The 20,396-nt window shown below is 42.3% G+C and overlaps 1 protein-coding gene across 1 annotated transcript; it reads right to left on the bottom strand.

Annotated features, from left to right (window-relative positions):
• Positions 1-1,497: 1,497 nt before the first annotated feature.
• Positions 1,498-17,339, bottom strand: LOC138091796 (dihydrodiol dehydrogenase 3-like). Its single transcript, XM_068987771.1, has 9 exons — positions 17,256-17,339; positions 14,915-15,082; positions 14,498-14,614; positions 12,748-12,825; positions 12,209-12,331; positions 11,249-11,358; positions 10,060-10,225; positions 3,578-3,660; positions 1,498-1,540 (listed from the first exon to the last, which is right to left on the bottom strand). The coding sequence occupies exons 1-9, from the start codon at positions 17,337-17,339 to the stop codon at positions 1,498-1,500; spliced, it is 972 nt and encodes a 323-aa protein (XP_068843872.1).
• Positions 17,340-20,396: the final 3,057 nt, after the last annotated feature.

The following is a 20,396-nucleotide window of genomic DNA, read 5'->3' as shown; positions in this document are numbered from 1 at the left end:
CCCACCACAGTCTCCTCCCTCACAGCTCATCTGTCTCTCCACAGCAGCCCTTGACCTGGAATAGCTCCACAATCCCTAAGCTCCAGCTCCCAGCCACTGCGCCTTCTAGGGGACTTGCATCCCTGTCTGGGGTGTGTATGGCTGCGGCAAGAACTGTCTGATTCTCTTTCTATTCAGGCTGCCACAGATCAACTGTTTCACACTCAGCCTTAAATGTTTCTCCTCTGACTCAGACAACTGCCCCGCTGTGGGGACTGGACCCCTGCTTCAGTTCCCCCACACGCTGAGGGCAGGTCGAGTCCTACTAACACTCCAGTTTTTCCCTCTAGTTCCTTTGCCCAACAGAGTTTTGTGTGGTTCCATATATTCTTTTCCGCTGATCCGGTCCTCCTGTCCGCTCTCAGCTGGTGTTCTGTATGCATTTCCGTGTCTGAAGGTGTATTCCTGATGTATCCGAGGAGAGTGATGTACTCCACAACCACCTACTCATCCGCCATCTTGTTCCTCTACAGAGTGACTTTTTTTAAAAAATCAGCTCATGTGACTACTATGCTAAAAACCCAAAATGTAATTCTCCATTTCTCTCAGAGTAAAGTCCTGTCAAAAATCTACATGGCACAGACCCCCTGGCCCCACTGGCTCTCTGGTCTTCTCTTGAAATCCTCTCTCCCCACCTCACGAAACTCCACCCACATCAGCAGCCTTGCTGGCCCTTAAATGTTACATGAATACTCCTGCTTCCTTGACTAGCATTTTCTGTTCCAGAGAAATGCAGGGAGCACTATCACTATGTTTCAAGGCCCTTTCTTGTACAAATGAGAAGTTGTGTGGGATGAAGTGTAGCTGGCTCCTCTGGCCAACAGATGTACAGAAATAGGAGAGATTGTGTAGAAATATCTCCTACAGGCACTTGCCCATTTCTAACAGCTAAATACTCCTGATTCTGTTCACAGTTTCAGCCTCCACTGGACTATCAACTCAAGAATTTCTCATTTTTATTAATACCTATTGATAAAACAATTTCTAGGCAGACAATTAAGAAATTAAATGAATAAGATTTGTAGCCTTATAGTAAGCAAAATATAATGCTGATTTGTAAATGGTATTTTTAGCTTACCAATATAATTATGCTAAGCTAAAAAATAAGTATACATTCTGTAAATTGAAGATTCTTTCCCTTTGTAAATAAAAACCCACATTTGTATAGGAAAGTGCACAAAAGTATTATTAAAATGGTTAAGCACAGCTTATTTTTATTTTCAATCCTTTGCCTTCTTTTTCCTAATTTTATGTAATTTGTATGTATTACCTTAATTATCAGAAAATAGAAGTATTCTTACTTTGAAGTTTTTATTGTTTCATAAAGTGTTAAATGTTTTAAAAAGAAAAGCAAGCTTTCAAAATTTCAGACACTTCATTTAAGCATCTTAACAGTTACAAAAATCTTCACTGCCCTAGAAGCAAGACATTCTCAAAAAACCACAGTGAGAGCTGAGATCAATATTCTTCAGAAAATGGATATTCTGGGTGACCAACACCACTGAAAGAGAAGAAGGAGGATTCATTTATTAAATCAGCCATGTTGTCACAGAGAACATTGTTCTGTGAATGTGGTCAGGATGGGCTAAATCTCTAAATCTACAAGCAGGTCCCTCCTTCTCCCCCGACAAGCACACCTGCAGGTGCCTGCTCCATGTGCACACGGCACCTGCACGTCCAGTCCCAACATTCACATGTAACATTCACTCCACAGTGACAGGTAGGTTGACTCAGGTTACAATTTATACAACAGCACAAGACATAGGACTAACTGTGGGCATCACTTCACACAGGTGGAATTTCTGTCCCTAGATGAGGAGAAGAATCACAGTGAACAAATTAGCTACTCCTTTTCACACATCCATGGATAAGCAGATACTGAGAACCCCCCAAAATTCAGGGTGTCTCCATTAAGGAATTTCTCATCTGTTGAAGAGATACCACGTACACCTCAATAAATACACAGCACAAAGTGGGATCATTCTCTTCCTTTATAATATATTAAAACACTGGTTATTCAGCAATTAGTATTACTGCTGTTTTCCTTTTTTCCAAGTTTGTACTTTTCATTCTAATGTGTCCTTTTAAATTCAATTTATTATAAAGTGCATTTTTAGCAATTCCATCTTCCAGGAGCTGTGCTATTTAGTTGAGCCCACAAAGATAGGCATTCACAGCCCAGTGAAGGAGAACATAGAATTAAAAAGCCTTTGAGAACTTAAAAGCCTTTGAGTTCAGAAGAGGAGCTTTCCATGTTTTTTCCATGTATCATATCTTTTCTTAGAATCATGATATAGCTCTGCAACAACAGGGGCAGTTTTGAGATCTTTCACTGAAATTAAATGTTCATTTTGCCACTATTTGTATTCTCATTTCTCAAAACTCCTTTCCAAATTTTTATTTTGTCTCTTCAATCCTGATCTCCTTCTTCAGTAATTAGGCAGCTGGAGTCACATGTTAGTGACTAAGTCAAAGTCCAGGTGATAGGGGCTCCAAAGGGATGTACCCCTGATGGACAGAAGCTACAGTGGGGTAAGTGTTGACTCAGGACACCAAACACCCAGCCGACTTCCCTAGGCGTGTCCTGCTAAGGACACAGAAGTCATTCAGTGGAGGGTCAGTTAATTCAGTTCTGTGAAATTATAAGGATGAGGAAATGGGAGTTGGAAGAGGGAAAAAGGCCAATGAAGAGATCAATTTGAAATAAATGGATAATGTCTTGGAGAAGAAATGCCCATTAGGGAGAAAACCCACCAGCCACTTAGGGGAGGAGGTGGAAGTAGGCCCCCTGTGACTTCTGAGCACTGATGCACATTGGCCTGCTTGGATCCCCTCCAGAAAAACATTAACATGACATTTGATGACTGTATGTGGACAAACATCAACACGGGCTTCCCAGGTTGTTCAGTAGTAAAGGACTCCACTGCCCATGCAGGAGACATCAGTTCAACCCCTGAGTTGGGAAGATCCCTTGGAGAGGGAAATGCCTGGGAAATCCCATGGACAAAAGAGCCTGGTAGGCTATAGTCCATGGGGTTGCAAAAGAGTCAGACAGGACTTCGCAACTGAACAACAAAACATGTATGTAATGCATGATGGATTCATTCTTGTATAGCTGTTATTAATATAATAATTTTCCCCTGATCCAAAAAGAATTAAATATGAAACATGTTCACAGGTCCCTGAAAGAATAGTGGGCTGCAGGCACTATGCCCTTTTTGTTTCCTGGGTCCCTCCACCCTGAGAGGAGGCATACTAGGCATAGGGATTAGGGACACAAAGTAGTGAAATCACCATGATGTCAAATCTGAGGATTCTACTGATGGGCTGTCCTGGGCCCAAGTCACATTTCTGTTGGTCAGAGATGGAGTCTTGGAGGAAACCTCTCATCTGAGGTCTGCAGGAAGCCCCTGGTTTACTTCTACACTGGAATTCAGGACTCTCTTCCCAGAATTAAGCTTTTGAAATGCTTAGTTCTCCTGCTGACCTGCCTGCCACAGAAAACAGTGTATGTGTGAAATATCTGCAAGTCACTTACAATAGCATCTCGCTATATCTTATATTTCTGTTGATGCCATCAATTGCTTTCATGTCTTCTGGACTCAGCTCAAAGTCAAACACCTGGAAGGAAGGAACAATCACATTAACCTCTCCCCCAAGGAGACAGCCTCCCCCCTGGGGACTGGAGGATTTTCCAGCTGTATAGAGACATGAGGAGGGGACAGGGAAGCCGTGCCTGTGCTCAGCTTCCAGGAGAACAACCTGGAACCCTCTTGCTGAGTTCTCACCTCTCCTTCCCACACCTTCTCCTTCTCTGTCCACCTCACAAACATTACAATGCATCAGTCCCTTATCTTTCTAAGTGAATCACTTGTGACAGAAAATGAACTAAAATCTTCTTCTTCCAAACACATTGCCTTTGGACACCCCTGACTCAATACGAAATCAGGTGGATTATATTCTTTGCAGCCAAAGATGGAGAAGCTCTATACAGTCAGCAAAAACAAGACCGGGAGCTGACTGTGGCTCAGATCATGAACTCTTATTGCCAAATTCAGACTTAAATTGAAGAAAGCAGGAATAACCACTAGACCATTGAGCTATGACCTAAATCAAATCCCTTATGATTATACAGTGGAAGTGAGAAATAGATTTAAGGGCCCAGATCTGAGAGAGTACCTGATGAAATATGGACAGAGGTTCATGACATTGTACAGGAGACAGGGATCAAGATCATCCTCATGGAAAAGAAATGCAAAAAAGCAAAATGGCTATCTGAGGAGCCCTTACAAATAGCTGTGAAAAGAAGAGAAGTGAAAAGCAAAGGAGGAAAGAAAAGATATGACCATCTGAATGCAGAGTTCAAAAGAATAGCAAGGAGAGATAAGAAATCCTCAGTGATCAATGCAAAGAAATAGAGGAAAACAAAAGGATGGGAAAGACTAGAGCTCTCTTCAAGAAAATTAGAGATACCAAGGGAACATTTCATGCAAAGATGGGCTCGATAAAGGACAGAAATGGTATAGACCTAACAGAAGCAGAAGATATAAAAAAGAGGTGGCAAGAATACACAGAAGAACTGTACAAAAAAGATCTTCATGACCCAGATAATCATGATGGTGTGATCACTCACCTAGAGGCAGACATCCTGGAATGTGAAGTCAAGTGGGCCTTACAAAGAATGACTATGAACAAAGCTAGTGGAGGTGATGGAATTCCAGTAGAGCTATTTCAAATCCTGAAAGAGGATGCTGTGAAAGTGCTGCACTCAATATGCCAGTAAATTTGGAAAATTCAGCAGTGGCCACAGGACTGGAAATGGTCGGTTTTCATTCCAATCCCAAAGAAAGGCAATGCCAAAGAATGCTCAAGTTCAGGTCAGTTCATTCGTTCAGTCATGTCCGACTCTTTGCGACCCCATGAATCGCAGCACGCCAGGCCTCCCTGTCCATCACCATCTCCCAGAGTTCACTCAGACTCACGCCTATCGAGTCCGTGATGCCACCTAGCCATCTCATCCTCAGTCATCCCCTTCTCCTCCTGCCCCCAATCCCTCCCAGCATCAAAGTCTTTACCAATGAGTCAACTCTTTGCAGGAGGTGGCCAAAGTACTGGAACTTCAGCTTAACATCATTCCTTCCAAAGAAATCCCAGGGTTGATCTCCTTCAGAATGGACTGGTTGGATCTCCTTGCAGTCCAAGGGACTCTCAAGAGTCTTCTCCAACACCACAGTTCAAAAGCATCAATTCTTCGGTGCTCAGCCTTCTTCACAGTCCAACTCTCACATCCATACATGACCACAGGAAAAACCATAGCCTTGACTAGACGGACCTTAGTCGGCAAAGTAATGTCTCTGCTTTTAAATATACTATCTAGGTTGGTCATAACTTTTCTTCCAAGGAGTAAGCGTCTTTTAATTTCGTGGCTGCAGTCACCATCTGCAGTGATTTTGGAGCCCAAAAAAATAAAGTCTGACACTGTTTCTACTGTTTCCTCATCTATTTTCCATGAAGTGATGGGACCGGATGCCATGATCTTTGTTTTCTGAATGTTGAGCTTTAAGCCAACTTTTTTGCTCTCCTCTTTCACTTTCATCAAGAGGCTTTTTAGCTCCTCTTCACTTTCTGCCATAAGGGTGGAGTCATCTGCATATCTGAGGTTATTGATATTTCTCCCAGCAATCTTGATTCCAGCTTGTGCTTCTTCCAGCCTAGTGTTTCTCATGATGTACTCTGCATAGAAGTTAAATAACCAGGGTGACAATATACAGCCTTGACGTACTCCTTTTCCTATTTGGAACCAGTCTGTTGTTCCAAGTCCAGTTCAAACTATTGCTTCCTGACCTACAGATAGGTTTCTCAAGAGGCAGGTCAGGTGGTCTGGTATTCCCATCGCACTCATCTCACATGCTAGTAAAGTAATGCTCAAAATTCTCCAAGCCAGGCTTTAGCAGTACGTGAACCATGAACTTCCAAATGTTCAAGCTGGCTTTAGAAAAGGCAGAGGAACCAGAGATCAAATTGCCAACATCTGCTGCATCATCAAAAAAGCAAGAGCATTCCAGAAAAACATCTATCTCTGCTTTACTGGCTATGCTAAAGCCTTTGACTGTGTGGATCACAATAAAAAAATTCTGAAAGAGATGGGAATGCCAGACCACCTGACCTGCCTCTTGAGAAACCTATATGTAGATAAGGAAGCAATAGTTAGAACTAGACATGGAACAACAGACTGGTTCCAAATAGGAAAAGGAGTACATCAAGGCTGTATGTTGTCACCCTGCTTATTTAACTTCTATGCAGAGTACATCATGAGAAACACTAGGCTGGAAGAAGCACAAGCTGGAATCAAGATTGCCGGGAGAAATATATCAATAACCTCAGATATGCAGATGACTCCACCCTTATGGCTGAAAGTGAAGAGGAACTGAAAAGCCTCTTGATGAAAGTGAAAGAGGAGAGCAAAAAAGTTGGCTTAAAGCTCAACATTCAGTTCTATTTGCAATTTTTTAAGGAATCTCCACACTGTTTTCCATAGTGGCTGTACTAGTTTGCCCAGTAATCCCACTGCTGGGCATACACACCGAGGAAACCAGAATTGAAAGAGACACATGTACCCCAATGTTCATCGCAGCACTGTTTATAATAGCCAGGACATGGAAACAACCTAGATGTCCATCAGCAGATGAATGGATAAGAAAGCTGTGGTACATATACACAATGGAGTATTACTCAGCCATTAAAAAGAATACATTTGAATCAGTTCTGTTGAGATGGATGAAACTGGAGCCGATTATACAGAGTGAAGTAAGCCAAAAAGAAAAACACCGATACAGTATACTAACACATATATATGGAATTTAGAAAGATGGCAATGATGACCCTGTATGCAAGACAGCCAAAAAGACACAGATGTGTATAGCGGAATTTTGGACTCAGAGGGAGAGGGAGAGTGTGGGATGATTTGGGAGAATGGCATTGAAACATGTATACTATCATGTAAGAATCGAATACCAGTCTATGTCCAATGCAGGATACAGCATGCTTGGGGCTGGTGCACGGGGATGACCCAGAGGGATATTGTGGGGAGGGAGGTGGGCGGGGGGTTCATGTTTGGTATCGCATGTACACCCGTGGTGGATTCATGTCAATGTATGGCAAAACCAATACAGTATTGTAAAGTAAAATAAAGTAAAAATAAAAAATAAAAAAAAGCTCAACATTCAGAAAACGAAGATCATGGCATCTGGTCCCATCACTTCATGGGAAATAGATGACAAAACAGTGTCAGACTTTATTTGGGTGGGGGGGGGCTCCAAAATCACTGCAGATGGTGATTGAAGCTATGAAATTAAAAGATGCTTACTCCTTGGAAGGAAATTTATGAGCAACCTAGATAGCATATTCAAAAGCAAAGACATTACTTTGCCAACTAAGATCCATCTATTCAAGGCTATGGTTTTTCCAGTGGCCATGTACTGATGTAAGAGTTGGACTGTGAAGAAAGCTGAGCACCAAAGAACTGATGCTTTTGAACTGTGGTGTTGGAGAAGACTCTTGAGAGTCCCTTGGACTGCAAGGAGATCCAACCAGTCCATCCTAAAGATCAGTCCTGGGTGTTCATTGATTGGAAGGACTGATGCTGAGGCTGGAACTCCAGTACTTTGGCCACCTCGTGCAAAGAGTTGACTCATTGGAAAGACCTTGATGCTGGGAAAGATTGAAGGCAGGAGGAGAAGGGGACGACAGAGGACGAGATGGCTGGATGGCATCACCAACTCGCTGCACATGAGTCTGGGTAAACTCCGGTAGTTGGTGATGGACAGGGAGGCCTGGCGTGCTGCAATTCATGGAGTCGCAAAGAGTTGGACACAACTGAGCAACTGAACTGAACTGAACTGAACTGACTCAATACCTAAACCTGAGCTAACATTAAACTGATTAACTCTCCCCAACATGCCCAAAGGTGACAACATTCAGCTGAAGCACTGTGGAAAGGAGGCTCCCTGTGAAAGCCTATTCAAGACTCTGATATCAAACTATTCATTATCTATGACTGAATCTAACAAAAACTTTATGTAAATTTGTTTGTGGAGAAAGTTATGAAAAAATGTTTAACATTATAAGAAACCTAGATAATTAAAAATTCATATCATATTCATGAAATGGAAAGCTCAATTTTGTAAAGAAATTCATTTTCTCCAAATGATCTAGTGTTTCAATATAACATGAACCAAAGACTTGAGCATATATTCTTCCATGGAAGTTGGTAAAGTGATACTAAATTTGCAATAAAAGAGAGCTAAACAAAAGCAATCAGGATATTCTTAAAAAATAAAAAATTATCATTTTGAAAAGCATACTTATTTTCACTTTAATATCACAGTGCAGAAAACAGAATAGTTAAATAGAAGAGAGACACCATAAATGTACTTCTGGACAATTGATATATGACAGAGTTGACAATGAAAATCTGTGAGGAAATATGGAACTTTAGGTTTAAATTTGAATATACGTAAAGGCGTATGTATCTATTTTCATATAATCTTAGATAATCAGTTCCAGCTAGATTACAGAACCAAATTTAAATGGAAAAATGGAAACAATTCATCAGGGGACAATTTCCCTTCCCCTTGACTTGGCCTGACCTGTAACCTGTGGCACTGAACAGTGATATTTCCCAGAAGTGCTGAGCCAGATCTGAGCCCTGATAGGAAGAGGATTTTTTCCCTAATCACTGACTTGGGATCACAGCACTGTGCTGAGATGAAGACCAAGTCAGTTGACAGCAGTCTACCCAAACATATATGAAAAACTATGCAGAGAAGCATGCATGCTCCTCTAACAAGAGCCATATCCACCTGCTAAAGCAAAACTGCAGAGCTGTTCTGCACTGAACTGCAAATGCATGAGAGAGCCCAGCTAAGAGGACAACAGCTTAGCTGAGTGCAGGCTGACTGTCAAACCACAGAATCAAGAGAAGCATAACTGTTCTCTACATTAAATTCTGAAATGGGGAGTTTTCTGTGCAGCTACACTAAGGGGAAAATGTAGGTCTCCCACACAGAAGTCTAAAAAGAAACAACTTAGCTAAAGTGGACAAAGTCTTGAAGAGGAGCTTCTCAAAGGCAGAAACTCATGGAAATTAAAGGTATGAACATGCAACCTTGTTAGTATTCAGGGAAATACTCTGTTTTCCCCTCCACCATGTTAAATTACAAGGAGAAGCTTGTGACCTGGAGGAGGGCCCTCAACCAACCACACAAGCCCCCTGACCTCAAGACTCCAGCTTCATAAATGTGAGAAGGAAATTTCAATTTTTTCTCAGCCACTCAATCAGTGGTATTTTGTTGGAGCAGTCCAAACAGCCTAAAAAATTCACAATTTCATCAACTGAGAACAAAGAAAATAAGATGCCATTTGCACAAGGTGACAGAATAAATTGCAGAAGTAACACTGGAAATAAATTTCTGTTATCTGTCCAACCTTGGCTCAGATGGTAAAGAATCTGCCTGCAATGCAGGAGACTCCAGTTCAATTCCTGGGTTAGGAAGATCCCCTGGAGAAGGAATAAGTTACCAACTCCAGTGTTCTTGGGCTTCCCTGGTGACTCAGACAGTGAAGAATCTGCCTGCAATGTGGGAGACCTGAGTTCAATTCCTGGGTTGGGAAGATTCCTTGGAGGAGGGCATGGAAACCCACTCCAGTATTCTTGCCTAAAGAACCCCCATGAACAGACCAGCCTGGCAGGCTACAGTCCATGGGGTCACAAAGAGTCAGACAAGACTGAGCAACTGAGCACACACATCTGTCCAACATTAACCCTCTCCAGCCATGCCACCTTTCCTGTTGCCACATCAGGAGGAGAAAACTACCAGGAACACACACAAGGCATTCATGCACAGGGGAGAACAGGTAACTTGTCTTGACTCAAGGAAAGTCTTGAGAGACGGACAAAGAATGACCCTCGTGAAGGATATTCCCTAGGAGCCCTCTGCCCACAGCCCCACTCATCATCACCTGTATGTTCTCTTTGATCCGCTTCTTGTTGTAACTCTTTGCCAGAACCACAACCCCACGTTGTATCTGGTAGCGAAGGGCAACTAGAGCTGGGGTTTGCTTGTGTTTTTTGGCAATGGCACAAAGAACCGGGTCCTCCAAGAGAATGGGGTGGTTCAGGTTCACCCTGGAAGGAAATTCAGAAATGCTGAGGAGCTGAGACTAAATCCTCAGTTTCTAAGGAGGCTTCTCAAACAGACCAAGTAGGTTCACTCCAGACCAATGCTTCTCAAAGTGTGCTCCAGGGACCAGCATCATCAGTATCATCAGGGATCTTGTTAGAAATACAAATTCCATGACTCAGTTGAAGACAAACTGAGTCAGAACCTCAAGTGGGTCACCTCCCATTCTGTGTTCAGATTCATGATTGAGTTGAGACCAGGACTGCCAAACATGTCGAATTTTTTCTTTACTTCTCAGTTATTGTTTTTCTTTGATAATCAAGACCATGAGTACAGAAGGAGAAGAAAAATACCAGGAAATTTTTTAATGTCCCTTTTCTAGGCTTTGATAAAAACTGAGTAGTCCCAGAATGACAGTCATTTATCTCATCATTATTCTCCTAGAGATGTTTACATAATTGGTTCAAATTGAAACTTTATTTCTAGCATGATAGACCTAGGAGTTACATATCATTGTCCCAATTTTAGACATAAGGTAAGTGAAGTTTGGAACATCTCTTTTTAGAAATGTATTCGTTAGTTAATAAGCAAGATCATGATATAAGGTTGGGTTTCTGGTCTCAACTGGGAGATTATGCAAAGATTTTAATGTAATTGATGAATATACAAGCAGGAGACCTGGCTTGGATCTTGAGCCAGAAAGACCCCCTGGGGAAGGGAATGGCTACCCACTTCAGTATTCTTGCCTGGAAAATCCATGGACAGAGGAGTTTGGTGGGCTACAGACCATGAGGTCGCAAAGAGTCAGACACAACAAGCAACTAACTCTTTCACACAAGCTAATACAGTGTAGAGAAACTGTCTGGGTGATGAGAAGATAAAAGAGAAGAAATCAGTCCATCCTTCCCCTTTATTCCCCCTGCCTGTGAGACTTATCTCCAGACCACTGAGTACTGTATGATTTGAACCATTTCATCAAAAACTGAATTTTAGGTAAACACCGTGTTGTCTTCCTTAGGGTTCATTACCATCCTTTTATTCTTTGGGATCCCAGAGCACTATAGGCAACAAGAACAATATCATGGGACTTGCAGAAATCCAACAGTTTACTCTGGTTGAGATAAGGGTGACATTCCACCTGTAGAATGCCAACAGAGAAGAGTGTCAGATTATATGGGAAAGTAATATTAATAAAACAGAGAATATTAAAAGTTTAAAAAATGCTAAAGGAAAAACTACAACTTAAATGTAAACTTGAAATATCAACATCAAGATAAAAATTGAGAGAAGTGTGCTTAAAAGTTAATTTTATGATAGACTTGGATGAGAGAACCATTACAAGCTTGAGTAATCACAAGGTGAGCTCTACATATAAGTAAATGTTTCTGAGTAAATATTTTATTGATTGTTAATATCACCATGAGCCGTTAAATTCAGCCTTTCACCTGGATGACTTTCATAGTTTTTAGCACATTTTTGGTACTGAAGACCCAGAAAAGCTGAAACACTAAGACTAAGGATTCAGCCATCCAAACCCCACACAAATTTTAAACCAATATTGTCTGATTTAACTTTCTTTACACTCTATGCCATGTTTCGTGGTCCTCCTTCCTGTCCATAAGTTCCCTCCCAGGCACTTTCAACATCCATTTCTGGACACCCTTTAGGCTCAGGTGAACACCACCTTCCTCTAAGTTCTGGGTGACTAGTCTAACCCTTCTTCACCTCCCTTACCTTTCCTCAGTCTCCACCACAATTTAGCAGGACCCCCCCCCCCCCCCACCGCCAGCTTTTCCACCCAGACTTTATCAAACAGAGATACCACTGTGGGTTCTATTCATAGTATTCCATCCACACCGAGGCTCTGCCCTCTAGAATATTCTGCCCACAAAGGTCGGATGAACAGGAGGGGAGGACAGACAGACATCAGGCCCCATGGCAAGTGGGAGGTTGTGAAGAGCAGGAGGGAGAGGAGCCGAGCTGCTCGCCTGGTTGCAGACGGGCTTGTACTTGAGCCCCGGCTTGTTCAGGATCTTCTCCAGCTGCTTGTGGTTGAAGTTGGACACGCCGATGGACTTGGTCAGCCCTGCATCCTTACACTTCTCCAGGGCCTAGGGAAGAAGCGGGGGTGCGCAGTCATTTAGAATGGGCGATAGAGCAAAAATAAATGCTGAAAAATTATCTGTCAACAAGGTCACCCATCAAGAATTAGCATTGCTTATCAAGAGGAAAAAAGAAGTTGTGACACAAAAACAACAATTACCATTTCCTCCTTAGAAAACTCCCTGAGAAGACATATCATTTGGAAGGAAAGAGATGCCCGTCTTCCCTGTCCCATATTCTCCTCCTTCGTTCCTCTCTGTGAGCATTCCAGCAATGGTTTCCTCCCCAAAACCCCAGCATCACAACCCTTAGATTCATGAACTGCTGAGTCTGATGGTCCACAGCCCATTCTCACAGGTGGGAAAAATGAAGGAGGTCCCCCCTCTCCTGGCTCCTCCCCTGATTTGCTCCTCCCCAGACTCACCTCCCACGTGCGACAGAGATCCACTGAGTCTAATATCATTTTTCCATTTTCATCTTTTGGAAGTAATTCCTCCCCTGGCTGGAATAGAGGTAGTCATTTTAGAGATGTCACAAAGTAATATCTCTACATTTAGCCTGGCTGCTTGGCACCAGGTAGTAAACCTCCATGAGGTAGGTGTTACAATATTCTGGATACTAGTATTTGCATATATGGAGTTGTAAGCAATGTCTTTAGGAGGGAGGCATATTCTAGTCTCTTACACTTAATATATATATGTTGTAATAAATATGTTTTTCTAGGTCCTAAATGGGAATTCCCGTGACTTTTGTGGATTTTGTCTGTTCCTTGTACTTGTCTCTTTTGAAATGCTTCTCTTGAGCTGGAAAAGGCAGTAAGTTACATGACATAATTTCCAGAATAAAAATTTCAACCTTGATATGACTAGATAATCAGACTTCCTTTTCCATCTGAGCATCAGATGCCCTAGGGCAGGCATGTGAACCAGCAAGGCTCTGGTTAGGTTGATATGGAATGTGGAAGATCCAGACATGCTCTCAAACGTTCATGACCATGAGCTGCCCCAAGACCATATTTGCCACCAGTCGAAAATGTCACCAATGTTCAATAAAAATAAAGCAAATCATGAGTAATGCCATAATGTGTGTGTTTGCTAAGTTGCTTCAGTCATTTCTGACTCTTTGTGTCCCCATGGACTGTAGCCCACCAGGCTCCTCTGTCTATGGGATTCTCCAGGCAAGAATACTGGAGTGGGTTGCCACTCTTTCCTTCAGGGGATCTTCCCAATCCAGAGATCAAACCTACATCTCCTGCAGCTCCTATATTGCAGGCAGATTCTGTACTGATGAATCCTTCAATGTCATGATGAGAGATAGAAAAAACAGACATTTCTGAAGAGTACAGCAAATCCTTAAATCTATCCATGACTTGGACTTCCCATCTACATAGTCCTCTAAGCTATTTTGCATAGGATGGCTTGAGTAGATTTCTGTAACTTAAAATCAAGAGTTCTATATAACACAGTTTTTTGTTGTTGTAGTTTCATTGTGGGGTTTGTTTGTTTGTTTGTTTCTTCCCTCAGGTTTGTGGGATCTTAGTTCCCCAAACATGGATCGCACTCCTTCCCTCAAGTCAACTTGCCTCAGCAGTGAAAGCATGGAGTCATAACTACTGGACTGCCAGGAAACTCCCATCTACATAATAATACAGCATAATAATACAGTTCTTAAAGTCTAAGTGCAGTCTATAACTTCATCATGAAGACAAGCAACAGTGTAGGCAAGGTTTCCCTATGATATCTGCCAGTTTTACATCCATCCAGATGGAGCACCACCAAATATGCTCAAGTTGAAAGAGTGAAAGAGAAGAACTCATCACATTCGATGTAAGATTGTGTCATTGCTCATCATGGCTGCACCAAACTCTTGTTTCATGAAATCCCTAGAGACTCAGGAGACGTATTCAGGAATATGTGCAGAACTCACCTATTTCTATTTCCTCAAGTTTTTAAGGCAGACACTGAGAGATTCTTTAACTCCTTTCTCCGGGAGATGTGTAAGGGATTCAAAGAAAATCAGTAAAAAGATGATCATGAATGATTATTAGGGGGATTCTACTCTAGTGAAACCCTCCCTACAATCTATTAAGACAAATCTTAATTCAAGCACCCACGTAAGGTGATACACATTCTAAAAAAAGAAGTAAAATAGAAGTGATCACACAAATTTCCAACCTTCATGGCCACTGGGAAATGAATGAGATAGAGATCAACATAATCCAGTTGAAGATCTTTCAGTGACTTTTCTAAAGCTGGTTGGACCAAATCTGGTCGAAAGAAAGTGCACCAAAGCTGTAGAGATTAAAGAATGGAAGCTGTGTTAATAATACTTCAGGAAATTGGGGGGGGAGGGGGCTTACCACATGCCTTTTGGGGTATTACTTCACTGACCAAGGATTGAACCTGGGCTCATGGCAATAAAGCACCGAGTCTTAATCATTGGACCACCAGGGAATTCCAATACTTTAGGAATGTAATAATAAACATGGGTCACCAAACAACTCTTCACCAAACAATGATCCTATTATACAATAATCACCTGGGCACAATCAGTTGCCCACAATGTGCACACACACAACACACACACAGCACCTTTGAAGTGTAGAATATGTCTTCTCTCTTCACAGTGCCATCTGCAATCTTGCTTCGAATGGCTTGGCCAACCTGCTCTTCATTTTGGTACACACGAGCACAGTCAAGGTGGCGGAACCCAACCTCTATAGCGAATTTGGTGACCTCCAGAGCTTCGCTCTTAGGAACCTACATGAGCAACAAAGGTAGTACTTACATATTCACATGGGTTAAAAGATTGTTAAAGCACAAGCTTTGATCTTCCCAAGATTCAACTTTTCTTTGGGTAGTTCTGTATACGTGTGATGAACCCATGACAGTTTGCTGGAATTTCCTGGTCAGTAATTAAATGGACACCCAGGAACTCATCGACTAGAGGTTTATCACAGGTATCAGAGGACCCAAAGCCCGCCTCCAGGTTCAGTGATTTGATATTAGATCCCAAAGGAGTAAACATAAAGTTGTAGTCATGGATAGGATTTATACTGTGAGGAGTTTGAAGTGAAATTGACAAAGGTATAAGATGTATGGTAAAAGCATCAAGAAACAAGCTGGAAGCTTCTAAGACTTCTGGCTACCAGTGAAACCACACAGAATACACACACACACAAAAAAAAAACTGTATCTATTCAAGGTATACAAAGTGATATTTTCATATAAGTGCATACAAGCTAAGTTGCTTCAGTCGTGTCCATTCTTTGCCACCCTATGGCAACCAAAGCCCACCAGGCTCCTCTGTTCAAGGGATTCTCCAGGCAAAAATCCAGGAGTGGATGGCCATGCCCTCCTCCAGCGTTCTTCCCAACCCAGGGATTGAACCCTTACCCTCTTAAGTCTCCTGCACTGGCAGCGAGGTTCTTTACAACCAGCACCAGGTGGCACTAGAGGTAAAATACTGTCAGTACTGCTTATAATTACCCACTGTTATTGATGATCACAGTCAAGCTACCAGGAGATCCATCACCTCACATAGCTAACTTGTGAGGGGGGTTGTGAGAACACTGAAAATCTGCTTTCAAATCTGCAAGTCTCAAGATAGAATCCATTGTTATTAACTGGAGTCACCGTGCTGAACATCAGGGGTCAAGACTTATTCACCTCAAACTGAAGGTCTGTCCCTTTGACCAACATCTTTCCCTTTTTCCCAGCCTTGTCCTCAACTTCTGGTCACCATTTCTCTACTCTCTTCTTCTGTGAGTTCCACTTTTTTAGATTTCACCCATGTAGAGATCATGAAGTATTTGTCTTTCTATCTCTGTCTTCCCTCATTTCACTTAATGTTCTCCAGGCTGATCTGTGTGGTTGCAAATGGCAGGATTAACTTTGTTTTTAATACTGCATAATACTCCATTTCTTTTCATCGGATTCAGAATCTTTCCTGTTTCAAGGAACTAGATAACTGGTCTAACTTCCCTCTGTTGGGTCTAGTCCTGGTTTTTCTTAAATACTCAGGTATTTGGGACTGTACCGAGGAATACTTCAGTATAGCCTGGTCCCTTCCCTCCCCTCATCCCACTTTGCACTACAAGGAAATAAGCCCTGTCTTCTGTCTTGAAAGGGTCTCTGAATATTTCCTTCTGTTTTATAGATGAAGAAGTGAGACACAAAGTTTAAGGACCAGTCAGCCCCTTGTCACAGCTACATACTCTAAAGACCAGATGGACAGCAAACTTTCTGGTTTCCAGTCTCTAGCCGCTCATGTCCAAGCACTGAAAACTATACTTTAATAAAGAGACACAGCAAAACCCAAGAATACATTAAAAAGCCTGGCCTGTAAGACTGTAGCATATCCCCTCAAATGACACTGTAATTTCCATTAGAAGAAGTAGTCAAGCAGAAACTGAAGTACAGGGTAAAACACAGCTGGAATGTGTCTGGCCTGGGACCAAGCACACACCCCACAGTAGGAAAGCAATTCTCTCCCATTAGTTTTCAGCCATTTCATCTTCAGGACCTTTTACTTCAAATATTTCTCTGGGTCATGTCTTTTTGGAAGGAGGAAGGAGTTCTGGAACTAATAAAATACACAGAGAAACCTGACCATTGCAATCCCCCTCAGAGCAAAGCAGCTGATAGTCAGTGTTCTCAACAGCCGAGTCTCACCTCTTCTGCCAAGCTGGGAAAGAGACGGAAACTGGAGGGGAACCCAGAGTAATCTGCAGGTGAGCACAGCCTCAGACCCTGATGCAGAGTGGAGACTGGATGTTCTCTCCCCTTTCACAGGGTATGGTTCTAGCCTGGTTAGTGGAACCACAAGCCTCCCAGAGTCACACAGGAACTCAGTGCTTGACAACCCAAGTCCCCTTCCTCTCATGTTACATCCACTACTATTTATATCTCAACCCCAAACCACTACTCTTACCTCCTCAGGTGCAGCAGTGCCAAATCCCAGGATAGGGATGAAGTGGCCATCATTAAGCTTCACCTTCTGGCTTTTGAGATCCATTGCCTGTTGCTCCTCCAACTAAGCAGAGAGATTTTTTTCTTCAACCTTCACAAGTTATAAATAACAGAAAGGTAACATACCAGCTGCATTGTCTAATGTTAGCACATATATTACAGAAGGAGTAGGATTAAACCCGTACACATGGAGTAAGAAGAGGATTGAAGTGAGTTAAACAACTTGTTCGCTTTTTTATAACCTTAAGCATTGTGTAATGATGAGATTGGCTGTATAATTATTGACCATATGCCAAACTTCCACACAGCAACTGTTTTTCACTTTTCTATTATGAAGCCCAATCTCAATCAAAAATCAATTGAAACAACTATCTTTCAGAACAAACATACACACATACACAAATCACACAAACTAAAAGTGTTTAATAAGCGTTTTTTAAATGTTACCCCTTAATAAAGAATCAAAACTTCAAATGAAACTAAATTTGCCTTTTTACACTTCCCACCAGCAAAATAATTTGCTTTACAGATCTGACAGTGGTGAAATCCTGAACAGGATATGGAAACCAGACATTTTTGCAAAATACTTTTTGGAGATTAATTATTAATAGCTTTAGGATACCATGTGCAGTGTACAAACAGACTCTTGAGTGTTTATACCTTGTACCTAGCTATATAACTTCTAGAGTACTCTCATAATGTAACTGATACATATTTTACATAATTTACTATCTTGTACAACATTATTCATAAAAGAAAAACCTAGTAAAAAATTGACAAATGTGGGACAGAGAAGGAAACTGTGATGCACTGATACTTGGGGATGTTGTGAAGACAAATAAAATTTAACATGTACAGTGATAACAGCAAAATTGTGAGCTAGGAGGACCAATTTTTCCCTTGGAAAGGCAAGAAAAGAAAGAGAAGGCAGCTGAAAAACCTCATAGGAGTTCTGGGAAACAGTCACAGATATACAGCAACAAAGTGAACATGCAACTAGGAAAAATCCAGACTAGAATGGTAGGAAACGTCATCATGTATTTACTCACACGTACTCTCCTCCTGCAGTCCTGATCACAGTTGCCTCCCTCAAACCAGAGTGATCACAGAAAACCTTATCTGCCACCTACTTTGGGGCTGCCTGGAGACTGGTGCCTGTTTTACTGAGCTTAAACTGAACAGCAGCTGGAATGGGTATTACAGCTGCGGGGAGAAGGTGGGGTATATATGGGGCCAGGGACAAAGGAATAAGGGTGGAGACATAGACTATATCATGTATTAATAAAATCTTGAGTAGAACTGGGGTGTGGATTTGGGGAGATAGTAAGGCATTCAAAAACAGTCGTAAGTACACCGGATTCAAAAAGCCACCCAGATGCTGATTCAGAAATGAACTGAATTGCCCTAAATTTTCCTGTTGGGCTGATACAAGGACTAAGAGCATGCCAAGCAAACTCGTGAAAGCCAATCAGGACAAGGAATCAGATCTACCAAGAGTGAGTATTTGCCCATTGTTTCAAGTACCCAGCGATGAACACACACACACACACACACACACACACATACAGGAACACACACACAAACAGAGACACACACACACAGGAACACACATACACAAACACACACAGGAACACACATACACAAACACACACAGGAACACATGCACACAGGAACACACACAGAAACAGTCATATAGGAACACGCACACAGGAACACACGCACACAGGAACACACGCACACAGGAACACTCATACAGGAACACACACATATATGGATGGGGCAGGGCGGCCATCACAGAGGGGCCCAAGGAGCAGGTCTGGGGCTCTGATTGTGTGCCAGGGTTTCACCACATGCACAGCCACCCGGACCAGGGGCTGCTCCAGCACACCTTCCTCCAGCTCTGCCACCCTCTGGGGCAAAGGAGCCAGTGCTGGGAGTGGGGGAGGAGAGGGGTGCATACTTACAAGGGGTGGAACCAAGTTAAGGCCAACGGTCAGGGCTTCTGTTCCAGCACCTTGGGACCTGCCCAGCCCAGTAGGGTGGGGACAGCACTGGTTTCTCCAGCGCTCACACTGGGCTCTGGCCCTAGCCTCCACTTCCCCCTCCTACCAACTTAAAAGTTGCCAGCAGGCCCTGGGAAGGGGTGACCTCTGACCAGCTCAGCTCCAGCTCTGCCGCAAAGCCTGTGGGCACACAGACTGCATAGAGACACATCTGCACAAGGACACCCCTACAAGACTAGAACAGGAAACTTTTTCAACTAATTTCATAGAGACAGGGGAAATTAAGCAAAATGAGAAAACAGAGGAATTTGTTTCAAGTGAAACAGTAAGAAAAACACGTGAAAAAATCTGCTAATGATACAGAGATTAATACTTTACCAAAAAAATCATTTATCAGAATTCAGAACAGTAATAAGAATGCTTCCCTAACTAGCAAATAGAACACAGTAACAATCACAGGATAAGGGTTTCAGGAGGAGAGAGAGAGGAAAAGGGACAGAAATGGATGTGATGAAATTATGGCTAAAAACTTTCTGAACCTGGAACTATCCTGTTGGTCCAGTAATGAGGACTCTGTGCTTCCACTGCATGGGAAGTGGTTCTGAATCTGGTCAGGAACTACTTAACAAAAGTGATTAAAATCATGAGATGGCAGATGTTCCTGGAGTACCTGGATCACTCTGGTGTAATCACAAAGTCCTTATACATCGGACCTGGGAGGGTTGTAGTTGAAGAGGAGGTGGAATATAGGAGGAGTAGATAGGAGAATCAAAGATTTGATGCGCTATCTCTGAGATGGCGGGAGTGTCTCCAAGATGGAGAATGAAGTGTTCTCTAGGAGCTGGAAGAGGCAACAAAATGGATTTTCCCCTGAAACCTCCAGAAAAGAATGCAGGCCTGCTGGCACTTTGATTTTAGCCCATTGAACCAGCTTTTGCATTTCTGACCTCCATAAATGTAAACTAATACATTGGTGTTGTTTCAGGTTACAAAGGTTTTGGTCATTTGCTGGAGCAGCAACAGTAACTAACACAGATGTGGTTCAAGTCATCCCACCTCCATCTGCTTCATCATAGGTTTTCCTCTCTCTGGGGACTATT

The sequence above is a fragment of the Capricornis sumatraensis genome, chromosome 15, assembly GCF_032405125.1.
Source record: "Capricornis sumatraensis isolate serow.1 chromosome 15, serow.2, whole genome shotgun sequence".
NCBI classification, from domain to species: domain Eukaryota; kingdom Metazoa; phylum Chordata; class Mammalia; order Artiodactyla; family Bovidae; genus Capricornis; species Capricornis sumatraensis.
The sequence above is the reverse complement of the archived record's forward strand: the minus strand, read 5'-3'. Positions and strand labels throughout refer to the sequence as shown.